The following is a 14,675-nucleotide window of genomic DNA, read 5'->3' as shown; positions in this document are numbered from 1 at the left end:
GGCCGGGCAGAGGCTCTCCTCACTTCCCAGATGGGGCAGCCGGGCAGAGGCGCTCCTCACTTCTTCCCGGACGGGGCGGCCGGGCAGAGGCGCTCCTCACTTCTTCCCGGACGGGGCGGCCGGGCAGAGGCGCTCCTCACTTCTTCCCGGACGGGGCTCTGTGATTATTTTCTTAAGGTAGATTCCTGAAACTTTGTTGGGTCAAGTGAATTGCAAATAGAAATGGAAGTAGTTTAGAGACCTCTGGAATGGAGAAGAAAGATTGAAATCTTGGGGTTAATGTATGGAATCACGTATGTAAATCAATCAGCACCATACAATTAATTATGCCTTTCCTGGGTCCAAAAGACTGAAGAGTTTTACCTTTCGTATGCTAAAATAAGAACTCAGAAATATAGTGATGTTAGTCTTTTATCGTTACACATTTTTCTAAGTAGAAATCTGATATGCTTTGAGTATCTGCAATTACATGCTTTGTTAATCTTTGAATAGCGTGAAGGAATTTGCAGTAAACACTCAACATGGTAAAAAGGAAAAGCAATAATCATGTTTATTATCTTGGATATTTGAAAAATGACACTAAATTACTGAAATGATTCTAATTTGCCTTTAAATTATGCCTATTTTTGACAATCTCTTAGTTGCTAACATTTAAAGCATTAGAAATAGACCATACTATTTCAACAAACCTATCGGAGATTTGAAATAATATATTCATAATGGACCATAAATTTCCTTTTTCCTTGACGGGCCAATTCTAGTACTCTTCCAATGCTCTTTTTTTCCTTTTATTTTTAGTTGACTTGTAATAATTGTACATATTTATGGGATATGGAGTGATATTTTGATACATGTACACAATGTATAATGATCAAATCAGGGAAATTAGTAAATCCATCATCTTGAACATTTATCATTTTTTTGTGTTGTGAACATTCAAAATCCTCTCTTCTAGCTATTTGGAAACTAAATTCTTGTTAACCATATTCACCCGACTATGCTACAGAACACTAGAACTTACCCCTGCCATCTAGCTTTATAAGTTTATAACTATCTTTATAAGTTTATAGCCATTGACTAACCTCACTGTATTCTCCTTCATCCGCTACCCTTTCCAGCCTCTAATAATCAAAATTCTACTCTGTTTCTACGAGTTCAATTTTTTTTAGCTCCCACATATGAGTGAAAACATGAGGTAATTATCTTTCTGTACTTGACTTATTTTACTTAACATAATATCCTCCAGGTTCATCCATATTGCCACTCCTGACAGGATTTCACTCTTTAAAAGGCTGAGTAGTATTCCGATGTGTATGTATCATATTTTTTTTCCCCATTCACTCACTGATGGGCACTTATGTTGATCCCCTATCTTTGCTATTATGAATAGAACTGCAGTAAACATGGGGGTTCAGACATCTCTTCGATATACTGATTTTCCTTCCTTTCTTCCAATACGCTTTAAAGACTGAGGGCGTGTGAAAACTAATAATGAACTTTACTGGTGATTGAGCACACCTGTTTTCCAGAGGCGAGACTCTTCTGTGCTTTTGATGTATTTGTTATTATAGTTATGCCTGGCCACGAACCAGGACCCTTATAAATCACTGTATTGTAAAGTTTGAAAATAAAATGAGGCTTGGTCCTCTAGAACCAATGTGGTAGCACTCTCCTTCCCCATGAGGCCCCAGTGAAGACCCATGGCTATGTGGATTGTGAGCATGTGTGCTCTAGACACGTGCCTCCATTTTTAGAGATCCTAAAGGGTTGAAGCTAGGGGAATTCATTTCCCCTCCTGTTACTAAGTCCACAATGCCTTGAAGATTTCCTTATATTTCTGCAAAGCACAGGTGTCCTGAAATTGCTGCCACTTTTCTCCTTCCTTTATAGGGCTTTATAGGGCTTCTGTGACAATAATTTGCTCTGTGTCTGGGAAACTGTGTTGTGTTGAAAATGACAATTATTTCCCCCATAGAGCTTATATTCTGACTTAGTTTGATGAATGTTATCTTCCATGGTGTTAGATGCTGACTTATTTGTTATTTGCTTAACAGAAAGTGTTCAAAAGAAAATGAGGAGAATAAGAAACAAGTTTCAAAGAATTGCACGAAACATGAGGAATTTCTGACTCAACTGCGTGACTGCTTGGATCCAGATGAGAGGAATGACAAGGCATCAGATGAAGATTTAATTTTAAAGGTGTCTGTATGCAGATTAAAAAGTCTACAAATGTAGTGGTAATTCTGACATGTGGCATGAAAGGAAGTGCTGTGGTTGAGTTTGGGGGTGGCAGGAGAATGGCACAGTAGACCAAGTGTAGCATTAATTAACTGTGTGACTTGGGACAAGTCACATCACCTGCCTGAGCCTCAATTCCAAGATCTTTTCTGGCATTATTGGAATTAATTATTCTCCAAAAGAGATTAATGGCTTTGTCTAAAATATATTTAGGTTGTCATACACAATTAATTACTCATTTTAACCATTTGCTTTAGGGAGTTTTTTTCCTTTTAGTTACAGCCAGACATATACTCACACAACCAGCTGCATGTCATTTTTAGGATACTGATTGAGTGTGAGTTCTAAAGTACTTCAAGAATTTACATTAAAACCAAATAGTGGCTGGGCGCGGTGACTCACACCTGCAATCCCGGCACTTTGGGAGGCCCAGGCGGGCAGATCACCTGAGGTCAGGGGTTCGAGACCAGCCTGGCCAACATGGAGAAACCCCATCTCTACTAAAATACAAAACTTAGCCAGGTGTGGTGGCGGGTGCCTGTAATCCCAGCTAATTGGAAGGCTGAGACAGGAGAATCACTTGAACCAGGAGGCGGAGGTTGCAGTGAGATCAAGCCACTGCACTCCAGCCTGGGCCACAGAGTGAGACTCTGTCTCAAAAAATAAACAAAACAAAAAAACAAATAGCAAAAATTCTACTTTAATGGTAGATTACCATTAAGTCAGAAATAAATAATATTAACTGAATAATTCACTTGGCCCATAGTGCTTCATTAGGGTACCTGAAAGTATTTGGTTCTCTTTGGCTATTTACAAACCTTTTATATCCTTGCTTCCTGACAGATTTCCATATAGCCGTTTTTTTTTGTTGTTGTTGTTGTTTTGTTTTGTTTTTTTGTTTGTTTGTTTTAAATTTAGAGACAAGATCTTGCTCTGTCATCCAGGCTGGAGTACAGTGGTATGATCCTAGTTTACTGTGACCTTGACTTCTTGGGCTCAAGTGATCCTCCTGCCTCAGCCTCCTAAGTAATTGAGACTACAGGCATGCACCACCATGTCTGGCTAATTATTTTATTTATGTAGAGATGAGGTCTTCCTATGTCGTCCAGGCTGGTCTTGAACTCCTTGCCTCAAGCAATTACCCCACCTCTGCCTCCTAAAGTGCTGTGATTACAGTTGTAGGCCACCATGCCCAGCTCCCATGCATCTTTTTTTTTTTTTTAATGGAGATAAGGTCTCACTGTATTGCTCAGGCTGGTCTGTAACTCCTGGGCTCAAGTGGTTCTCCCACCTTGGCCTCCCAAAGTGCTGGGATTGCAGGCGTGAGCCATCACGTCTGGCCTATCATGCAGCCATTTTTAAAAGCCACCTCTCAGGTGTCTGCTAGTGAGCTTCCCAAATGTCCTCTCTGAAAGCCGCAAGATGACTTCATTCGACTTTGGGAAGTATTCTACTTCACGGATGGGTTTTGATAGCTGGGACCATGGGTCCACCTGATGCTCTCATGGGTGCTGGATGCCTCTCCTCCTGCTCCCTATGGCTAACTTATGACCGGGAACTCGGCTGTAAAAGTCCACTTGTAGTTTGAGAATTATCTTTCAAACCAAATGATGGGGATAAGAAAAGGGAATTCAGAAGCTCCTTCTTCCGTGATGCTCTTTTCTCTATCAGACACAATGTCCAGGTGCTAATCTGGGTGTTTCTACTACATTCATCATGCCCTTGTCTTTTCTGTATTTCTAACGCTTTGACTTCCGGGGTCTTGCTGAGCCGGGAGAGCCTGCCCTTCCCAGCAGAGCTTTCACGTGTGAACTGACCAATCCAGAGCCCACTCCCCAGCCACCTCCTACAACTGGCTCTTACCTGCAGGTTACTGCCCCTTGCCCTAAGCCCCCCAGATAGCTCGGGTCAGCCCCTACACCCCAAGAGCCACTGAAATCATTCAATAGCCAACTCTAAGTCTGCTTACTCTGCTTTGCTTATTCCTTCCTGCGGAGGCGACAATAAAGCCTCTCGCCCGCTCTTCTCCCCGCTTCTTCTGCCTCCTGACTGACCCTGGTGCTTCCCCATGGCCCTGTGTAGTGTGGTGGGTTCCTTCCACTTGGGAACAATGAATAAGAAACCATCTTTTTGACGGCGATTTCCTCCTGGGATTTGTTGGCCTCAGCTTACCTGAACAGTAGTGGAATCTATATTTCACGACAGAGGGTAGGAATCTGGAGCTTTGGCATCTCGGCCACGTGAGCAGGTGCCTGTCTTAAAAAGAAAAAAAAAAAATTGGCCCAGATCAGGAAGTCTACTGTCTTGACCAAGACTTCAGCCTCATTAGGTGTTCCTCCAAGAACAAAATGGCTCTGGTTTCAAAACTGTTCCTTCGCTTTCACACGCCCTCATAAACACGTGTGCACGCTTATTCCCGAGGAACCATGCATCCCTAATAATTAGACATTCATTCCTTCATTTCACAAATATTTAGTGAGTGCTTACTATATGCTAGACACTGTTCTGAGTGCTGGAGAGATAGCAGTGAATGAGACAAGACTGTGTCTATGCTTGCCTAGAGATTTCATTTTCAAAGGGTAAGGATAGTGAAGAAATAACAAAATAAATATCTACGATTGCTCCACATGGTGAAAGGTGCAAAACAGAAAAACAAATCAGGGTGCAGGGATAGAGAGGGAAGCAAGTCACAGGTGTCAGACACTGTCTGAAGAGCGCCCCCGTGAGGTCGGGAGTTTTGAGGGCCATTGAGGAGAGATCACGCAAATGTGAGGAAGAGTGTTGGAGAGAGAGGGAACAGCATGAGTTGGGAGTGGGGCACCATGTTTTCAGAGCATTGAGGCTCAAAGGTACATCACTTCCATGGAGAGTCTCAACACAAATGCTGACCCTGTCCTGAGGTGTCTCAAGTCACCTTACAGGCCTCCCCCTGGCCCTACAGAGTGAGATTGTCCGTATGGCTCGTTCCCTGAGGTCAAGGAGCCTGCTGGCTTTTATTTTCCCCTTGTAAATCTTATAAATGCTCCCAGTTAACCATTCCAATGCACAACATAGTGAGCAAAAGCCCTGCTAATCTCAATTCCCTATGGTAAACACTAAGCTGTTATTCTGAATTTTCCTATGCTTATATTAAATAGAAGAATATATTTTTTAAAAAAGCATGGCCCTGTGTTCTCTGTATTTCCTCCAGTGCCACATGGTGTCTTGACTGCAGAAGGTCTGAGTGGACATGGGCTGAAGGCAAGTCCCTTGCTTCATCGCCTACTGTAGCCCAGCTTCACCTTACCTGGTGTATTTAGCAGCCAGAGGTTTGCTGATTTGTGTTCCGTCGGGACGCTTTTGGCTTCATTATCCTTGCCTTGTGGCCACCTTTTGGATAATTTGAATTTGACCCCCAGGTCTAAAACGGAGTTTACAGGCTGCCTTTGAAAATGTGACCTTTCCAGTCCATGTAGGGATAGTGCTATTACATTTTTCATATGATAATGCAGTCTATAGATTGTGACTTGCTTAGAGAAAATGTATGAAATTGTTAATTTTTATAGGACAGCTGTAATTGCTTCCTCTTCAGCTTAGAGAGCTGCGCAAAGAAAATGAATTCGTGAAAGGACAAATTGTTATTCTTGAAGAGACTATAAATGTCCATGAGATGGAAGCAAAAGCTAGCAGAGAAACGATCATGAGGCTGGCTTCAGAAGTCAACAGAGAGCAGAAAAAAGCTGCCTCCTGTACTGAAGAGAAAGACAAGCTGAACCAGGTACGATATGTGAAGTATATGTGTGCATCTGGGACCATGTTGAAGAAGCAGAAATGGAAGAGATGGATGTCAGATAAGTGCCCTAGAACTATTGATTACAATTTTTTTTTATTGATCACAATTTTAAGAGCCTGCACTCAGCAGGAGGGTTGGGGGTGACATGGGACAAAGTGACTTGAACAGGCCATTGACTATATATGTACATTTAAACATTTTAAAATTTAAATTTTAATTAATTAATTAATTAATTAATTTTTGAGAAGGAGTCTCACTCGGTCACCCAGACTGGAGTGCAGTGGTGCGATCTTGACTCACTGCAACTTCCGTCTCCCTGGTTCAAGCAATTCTCCTGCCTCAACCACCCAAGTAGCTGGGACTACAGGCACCCACCACCATGCCCAGCTAATTTTTTGTTTGTTTGTTTGTTTTGTTTTGGATGGAGTTTCGCTCTGTTGCCCAGGCTGGAGTGCAGTGGCGCTATCTTGGCTCGCTGAAGCTCCGCCTCCCTGGTTCATGCCATTCTCCCACCTCAGCCTCCCAAGTAGCTGGGACTACAGGCACTCGCCACCACGCCCAGCTAATTTTGTTTTTTTGTATTTTTAGTAGAGATGGGGTTTCACCGTGTTAGCCAGGATGGTCTCGATTTCCCGACCTCATGATCCGCCCGCCTCAGCCTCCCACAGTGGTAGAATTATAGGCGTGAGCCACCGTGGCTGGCCTAATTTTTGTTTAATAGAGACAGGGTTTTACCATGTTAACCAGGCTGGTCTCGACTCCTGGCCTCAAGTGATCTGCCCACCTTGGCCTCCCAAAGTGCTGGAATTACAGGTGTGAGCCACTGTGCCCAGCCACATTTTTTTTTAATAATTGGAAAAAAGGAATACAAAACACTTAAAAGTAAAGAATTTGTAGAGAAGATGTCTTACTTTAGTTAAATTATAGGATCTTAAAAAGTTTAAATTTAATATATTTGAACAAATAGGTAATATTTGTTCAAGAAACAAAATTCTAAATGTACAAGAGTATATGGTGAAGCATGTTCCCCATACTCCTCTCCACAGCCACCCAGTTCTCTTCAGAGGCAACCTCTCTGTTAACCATTTCTTTCTTTTAAAAATTTTTTTGTAGAGACGGGGTCTCGCTATGTTGCCCAGGCTGGTCCTAAACTCCTGGCCTCAAGTGATCCTCCCACTTGGGACTTCCAAAATGCTGGGATTACAGGCATGAGACATTGAGCCCTGCCCCAGTGATTTCTTATATACTCTTCTCGAAATATTTTACACACATACATACATATTCTTTTAATTTCTTTTTAACACAAATGTTGACACACTCTGCACACTATATGTTTCTCTTTTTATTTATTTTTTAACACAAGTGGCAATATACTATACATTATTATCCATACAGCTATTATGAGTAATCTTATATCATTCTTCATGTGGGAGGATATATCAATAAGACAAAATCCAAGAAGTAGACTGGCTGGGCCAAAGGACATGGACCTTGTAATTCTGACAGATATTGCCAAAAGGAAGTGACTGAATTGTAAACTTTTATTTACACAGTGAATTGGCTGATCTTTTCAAATGATCTGCAACCTATTTGAGCTATTTAATACCGTGTATATTTTTTAACACTGCATAATCCCTTAATTATAATTCTGTGATAAAGAAATTTATTATGGGATTAATAATAATGATCCATTTCCAAAAGCAAAAACGAGCTTATACAATCAGTTAATAAAAGTACATAGGAAAAAAGTGAATGGCAGTGGCCCAGCAGATGGAATTTAAGATCAGCTAAGGACTGGTGCTGATAAAGGCAGCCTCCCTGGGGGTGAAGGGCTAGTGGTGGCCCACAGGCTGAGGAGGGGCCTGTGGAATTGGTGGGTGCAGGAGAAGGAGTTGCCTTTTCTGGAATTTCTTTTGGCCCTTCTCTGTCTAGTGACAGCCACACTGAGGTAAGATGGGAAGTTGGAAAGCACAGTCATGATGATAATTTCTATTTTCAATTAATTCCCTGCATCAAAAGGCCCTTCGCACCACTGGCTTTATTCTCCTGACACATTAACTCTCTGGAAAGTGCGAAGTTTATTATTGTTATCAATGCCCTTATTGTCAGCTTAGGCTGTCATAATACAGTACCATAGACTGGGTGGCTTAAACAACACAAATATATTTCTCACAAATCTGGAGGCTGGGAAATCCAAGATCAGGGTGCCAACATGGTCAGGTTCTGGTGAGCGCCCTCATCCTGCATGCAGGTGGCTGCCTTCTCCCCGTGTCCTCACATGTCACAGAGAGAGCAAGCAAGCTGAAGTACTACGATGTCTCTCCTTCTAAGGGCACTAATCCCATTGTGAGGTCCCCACCCTCAAAACTTCATCTGAACCTAATCACCTCCCAAAGGCCCCACCCACAAATACCATCACATTGGGGGTTAGGACTTCAAAATATGAATTTTGGGGAAGGCACAAATCAGTCCATAGTATTAGGTTGGTGCAAAAGTAATTGCGGTTTTTGCAATGACTTTTAATGGCATCAACCTAATAACTTCCCATTATTTTTCACCAACATTGTCTTTTAAAAAATTTCAAATATATAGAAAGAGTGAAGGAATATGCCAATGATCACCCACCACCATCCACCCAGATGCAACAATGATTAGCATTTTGTTTTATTTGCTTTATTGTTTTATATAAACAATATATATTTGTTATTGTTTATTGTTACATAAACATACATGTATTTGCAGAACCACTTGAAAATAAGTTGCAGACATCATTTGTATTGCCTCTATGTCAGCATATTTATCCTAAGAATAAGGACATTGCCCTATGTAATCACGATACCACTGCTGCATCTGAAAGTTAACTGTAATGCCGGATACCATCTGTGGTGGTTTTTAAGCACACGCATTTTTTTACATACTTCCTCTTGAGCACGGTCTGGGCTTAGTGATTCCCTTCTAGTGAATAGAATATGTCAGAAATGATGGATATCACTTTTGATATTAGGTTATAAAAAGGCTGTGGCTTCTGTCTTAAATACACTCTATTGATCTCTCTGGAGTCCCTTGCTCTTGAGGGAAGCCAGGGGCCATGTTGTGAGGTAGGGAGAGGGAGAGGGAAGTCAGCTACCATGTGGTGAAGGCACTCAGCCACCTCTCGGGAGGCCCACGTGCTAACGACCTGACGCCTGTCAGCTACCATGTGAGTGAGCCCAGCAGGGAATCCTCCTCTGGTCAATCCTGGGGAGCACTGCAGCCCTGCTCAACAGCTTGGCCCTAACTTAGGAGAGCCCCTGAGCCAGAACCACCACCAGCAAAGTCGTGCCGAGTTTCCTGACCCATAGAAACTGCGAGATAATCAGTGTTTGCTGTTTTAAGCCACCAAGTTTGGCTTAGCTAATAATAATCTAGTATCATTCCACATTTAAATTTCACCACTTGCTACAAGAATGTCTTTTACAGCAGTTTTCTTCCCCAGATTGGGATCCTACCTAGGTTAATTCACTGCATTTGTTGATTAGTGTCAGTTTTTTGTTGTCGTTGTTGTTGTTGTTTTAAATAGCATTGACATGTTGGAGAGTCCAGAGCAGCGGCCTGATTGTTTCTTCACTGTGTGGTTTAACTTGTTTCTCTATATCCTGTAAACTTAAAAGTTGGATCTAGAGGCTGGATTGGATTCAGGTTAAGGCTTTTGGCAAGAATATTATATATTATATTTCATATTGCATTCTATTAGAAGGCAAATAATAGAGTGTTCCACTGCTGGTGACACTAAATTTGATTACGAATCTCTTTGGTGTAAGGGTACATTTTTTCTCTTCTGCAGTTAAGTTTCTATGGGGTGATCATTATCAGGTTATTCCTGTTCCCTCTGACTTTACCTAGTGATGTTAGCATCCACCGATTCTTGTCTGGATTATCTATTACATCATGGGTGGCAAAGTGGTGATATTCTAATTTCGTCATTCCTCCCATCTATTAGGCGGTAGTCTTCTATAAAGAAAAGCTTTCTTTATTTTCTTTCCTTTTGTTTTCAATTCAATGGACACAGGGGTTTTTATTTATTTTCTGTGTTATAATCAATTATTCTCTTTTAGTGCTCCAAATTCTCCAAATTTGTCCCGCAGAAGCTCCTTCAGGATGTACCCTGTGACCTTGTAGCATGAGTCCTTTAGTCTCTCAAGTCTTCCTTGATCTCTGGCTGAAGAAGTCATCACAGGCTCTCTTGCAATATTCAGGCCACTGAACTAAAACCAGCCAAGCCCAGCCAATTCTTTTTTTTTTTTTTTTTTTTGAGACAGAGTCTCATTCTGTCTCCCAGGCTGGAGTCCAGTGGCGCGATCTCAGCTCACAGCAACCTCTGCCTCCCAGGTTCAAGTGATTCTCCTGCCTCAGCCTCCCTAGTAGCTGGGATTACAGGCACATGCCACTATGCTTGGCTAATTTTTTGTATTTTTAGTAGAGAGAGGTTTCACCATGTTGGCCAGGCTGGTCTCGAACTCCTGACTTCAAGTGAAGTGGCCTCCCAAAGTGCTGGGATTACAGGCATGAACCACTGCGCCCAGCCTACCAGCCAATTCTTTAAAGAGCTTTGGTTCCTAATACTGGGGAATGGTGCTTAGAAACCAAAACTGATGATTTATAAATGCTCATTTATTGAATACTTACCATTAGCACAATCATTGTGCTAATGATCAGAGAGGTTATTCACTTTGCTCAAGTTCACACAGCTATTAAATGGCAAAGCTAGGATTTGAACCCAGATCATTACATTATTGTACCTTCAGCAATAATCCTCTTTCCATATATATTCACAGCTACATCCTATATACAAGTCTGATGACAGAAACTATTTATTAGTCAGTGGAACAACAACAATAAATAGCCATGCAAATGTCCTCAGTGAGTCATTTTAATTCAATTATAACTAGTAGTTATTAAATTATCAAGATTTGAATATTGGGAGAGAAGAGGGGTTAAAAAAGACTTGACTATTAGGAAGAATTTAATATTTATTTATAAAAATGCATCTCTAGAGATCAGTAGTAGGAAATGAGTAAGAAAATGTGTTGTAATAGCACATTCAAAAACCAGAACTTATTCCTCTTCTTATATAAGTGTCTTCACTTGTAAATGACTGATGCAATGTTGTTCAGACTTTGGAAACACATTCACTTTGGGATGAAGTTCCTGCCAAAATCATAAAAATTGTAAAAAAAAAATTATATGGGCAATAAAAAAACTTGAGGTCTTTAATAAAGTACTTTATTCATAGGATTGTGACTCCGAAAGATTTACTACTTAAAAATACCATCAAGTGGTTTTACTGACACATTAACAACCTCAGGAAGAGTCTTCATAATGCTTTCTAAAGCTCTGTTTTTGAGGTAGGAAACTTACTTTATTAGTGAAGCCCAGAAGGACTGCAGAAGTAGAAGTAGCCACAGGGCTAGGGTGTGGTTTCTACATAACTCAGCTTTTCTGATTTGCTTGAAGACTCTACTTCAGTTCCTTCAAGAAAATTTCGCAAATGAAAATCCAAGTGATTTGTCATATATATGATAAATATATTACTTGAAAAGATTTTAGTAGTTCATATTGAAGTATGTCTTAAAAACTACCAAAGTTTGGTACTTTTTCCCTTGGTTTTCTTGAAATAACCTACTGTTGAGGAAAGTAGTCATTTTGCCTGGGCAAGCCACACACCCATTTCCTATGAATTATAGAAGTTAAAATCACGGAGATCAGAAACTAAACTTCCATGTTGCATTTAATTCTACTAGCAAGAATTAAAGCTAGGAAATAAAGTGGTATTAGAGTCAGGCAGGCCTGGATTTGCGATGATGTCAGTTCTGCCTTTTTTGTTAGTTTACAGTGGAGTATGTAAGGGAGACACTGCACAGGCCAGGTGCAGTGGCTCATGCTTGTAATCCCAGCACTTTAGGAGGCCAAGGCGAGCGGATAACTTGAGGTCAGGAATTTGAGACCAGCCTGACCAACACGGCAAAACCCTGTATCTACTAAAAATACAAAAATTAGCCAAGCGTGTGGTGGGCGCCTGTAATCCCAGCTACTCGGAAGGCTGAGGCAGAAGAATTGCTTGAACCTGGGAGGCAGAGGTTGCAGTGAGCTGAGATGGCACCACTGCACTTCAGCCTGGGTGACAAAGCTAGACTCCGTCTCAAAAAAAAAAAAAAAAAAGAGAGAGACACTGCGCAGAGTGGTTAAGAAGCTAGGCTCTTTAATTAGGCTGCTTGGGTTTTTATCCTGGCTCCAGAATCATTTGGCTATGTGATTGCAGGCACGTAGCTTGATCTCTTTGGACTTCAGTTTTTTTTTTTTTTTTGTGAAACAGAGTCTCACTCTATTGCCCAGGCTGGAGTGCAATGGCATGACTTCGGCTCACTGCAACTTCTGCCTCCTGGGTTCAAACGATTCTCCTGCCTCAGCCTCCCGAGTAGCTGGGACTACAGGCACATACCACCACGCCCAGCTAATTTTTGTATTTTTAGTAGAGATGGGGTTTCACTATGTTGGCCAGGATGGTCTTGAACTCCTGACTGTGAGATCCGCCTGCCTCGGCCTCCCAAAGTGCTGGGATTACAGGCGTGAGCCACCACACCCAGCCTGGACCTCAGTTTTTAAAATCTGTAAAATGGGAAAATAAGGCTCTCTTACTATTACATTAGAATTAAATGATTAAAATATACATAAAATACTTAGTATGTGTCTGGCACACAATTGGTGTTCAGTGTTTTCATTTCCCTTTCCTAGTTATTTACTTTTACCTAGGGATAAAATAAACATGAGATTAATTTATAGTCATATGGAAATAGTTCCTGGAAGTAAGAAATGACTAGATGAGATAGATTACTAAATAAATCACAGACCTCTTTACAATTCTAGAATCATAAAGTTGGAAGTGACTTTCAGGCCATTTAGCATCTAGATCATCTAACTCTCTGTGTGAAATAAGAATCATGTTTTAAAACAATTTCCCTGACTAGCTAATGTTCAACCTTTCCTTTAACTCTTCTAGAAACGGGGAACTCACTACTGTATAAGGAGGTCCGTCTCATCTTTGTGAAGTTCTAATTGTTTGACAGTTCCGTACTGTAGCAAGTCAGGATTAGAGTCTCTATAATTCAACTCCTCATCCTGGTACTCACTTGTGAAACTTCGCTGAATAAATGAAAATCCCTTTTCTTATGGCCACCCAAGTGGTTAAGGACATTTATTATGGATTTCTAAGTCTCTTATTCTGGCTAAACAGCCTTAGATCGTTCAAACTTTTCTTACTTGAACCCTCCTTCTTATCGCCTGAGAGGTTGGGGGAGTTCTAGTCTGTGGGTGAAGAATTAAATGAAAATAAACACCAAATAATATCTGCCCATATTCTAAAAAATTAAAGTTGGGTTGGGGATGGTGGCGTATGCCTGTAATCTCAACACTTTGGGAGGCTGAGGCTGGAGGATCACTTGTGGCCAGGAGTTCAAGGCCACCCTGGGCAACATAGTGAGATCCCCATCTCTACAATAAAAAGAAAAGCTGTTTATAAGACTCCTACAAAATAACTTATTCTCTTTTTTAGTTCTTTTGAAAATTACTATTAAGACTTTAAAGTGGCCAGCCGTGGTGGCTTATGCCTGTAATCCCAGCATTTTGGGAGGCTGAGGCAGGCAGATCACTTGAGGCCCGAAGTTCAAGACCAGCTTGGTCAACATGGTGAAACCCCATCTCTTCCAAAAGCACAAAAATTAGCTGGGCACGGTAGTGCATGCCTGTAATCCCAGCTATTGGGAGGCTGAGGCACGAGAGTCACTTGAACCTGGGAGGTGGAGGTTGCAGTGAGCTGAGATTGAGCTGCTGCACTCCAGCCTGGGCGACAAAGCGAGACCCTGTCTCAAAACAAAATCAAACAAACAAACAAAAAACTAAAACTTTAAAGTAATACAATTTTATTCCTGATTCATAAATTTGAGGCAGTATTTGGCAAAGACTTTCTGCTATGATATATGAAGAATTTCATGCCTTCTACTTTTTAGATTTATTATTGCTACACGATACTTGTATGTATTTAACGGGTACATGTACTATTTTGTTACACGCATAGAATGTGTAAGGATCAAGTCAAGGTATTTAAGGTCTTCATCACCTCAACTATTTATCATTTCTATGTGTCGGGAACATTTCAAGCCCTCTCTTCTAGCTATTTCAAAATATACAATACATTGTTAACTATAGTCACCCTATTCTGCTGACGAACATTAAAGCTTATTTCTCCTATCTAACTGTATGCTTGTATCCATTAACCAATCTCTCTTCATCCCTCCTCCCACCCAGTCACCCTTCCCAGCCTCTGGAATCTATTTTTCTACTCTCTGAGTCAACTCTTTTAGTTCCTGCATATGAGTGAGAACATGTGATATTTGTCTTTCTGGGCCTGGCTTGTTTCACTCAACATAATGACCTCTCATTCCATCCATGTTCCTGCAAATTACATGATTTCATTTTTTAATGGTTTAATAGTATTCCATTGTGTATATACACCACATTAAAAAAACTTCTTCAGGCCTGGCGCGGTGGCTCACACCTGTAATCCCAGCACTTTGGGACGCCGAGGCAGGCAGATCACGAGGTCAGGAGATTGAGACCATCCTGGCTAACA

The 14,675-nt window shown here is 41.2% G+C and overlaps 1 protein-coding gene across 1 annotated transcript in view; it reads left to right on the top strand.

Annotated features, from left to right (window-relative positions):
* Positions 1-14,675, top strand: part of LOC116463156 (damage-control phosphatase ARMT1) — a 168,163-nt gene that overhangs the window by 84,495 nt on the left and 68,993 nt on the right. Inside the window, exons 7-8 of the mRNA XM_058434481.1 lie at positions 2,055-2,199; positions 5,810-5,995. Of these exons, the coding sequence (XP_058290464.1) occupies positions 2,055-2,199; positions 5,810-5,995 (331 nt within the window). The remainder of the gene's footprint in view (positions 1-2,054; positions 2,200-5,809; positions 5,996-14,675) is intronic.

The sequence above is a fragment of the Hylobates moloch genome, unplaced genomic scaffold (assembly GCF_009828535.3).
Source record: "Hylobates moloch isolate HMO894 unplaced genomic scaffold, HMol_V3 SCAFFOLD_28, whole genome shotgun sequence".
Lineage (NCBI taxonomy): Eukaryota > Metazoa > Chordata > Mammalia > Primates > Hylobatidae > Hylobates > Hylobates moloch.
The sequence above is the reverse complement of the archived record's forward strand: the minus strand, read 5'-3'. Positions and strand labels throughout refer to the sequence as shown.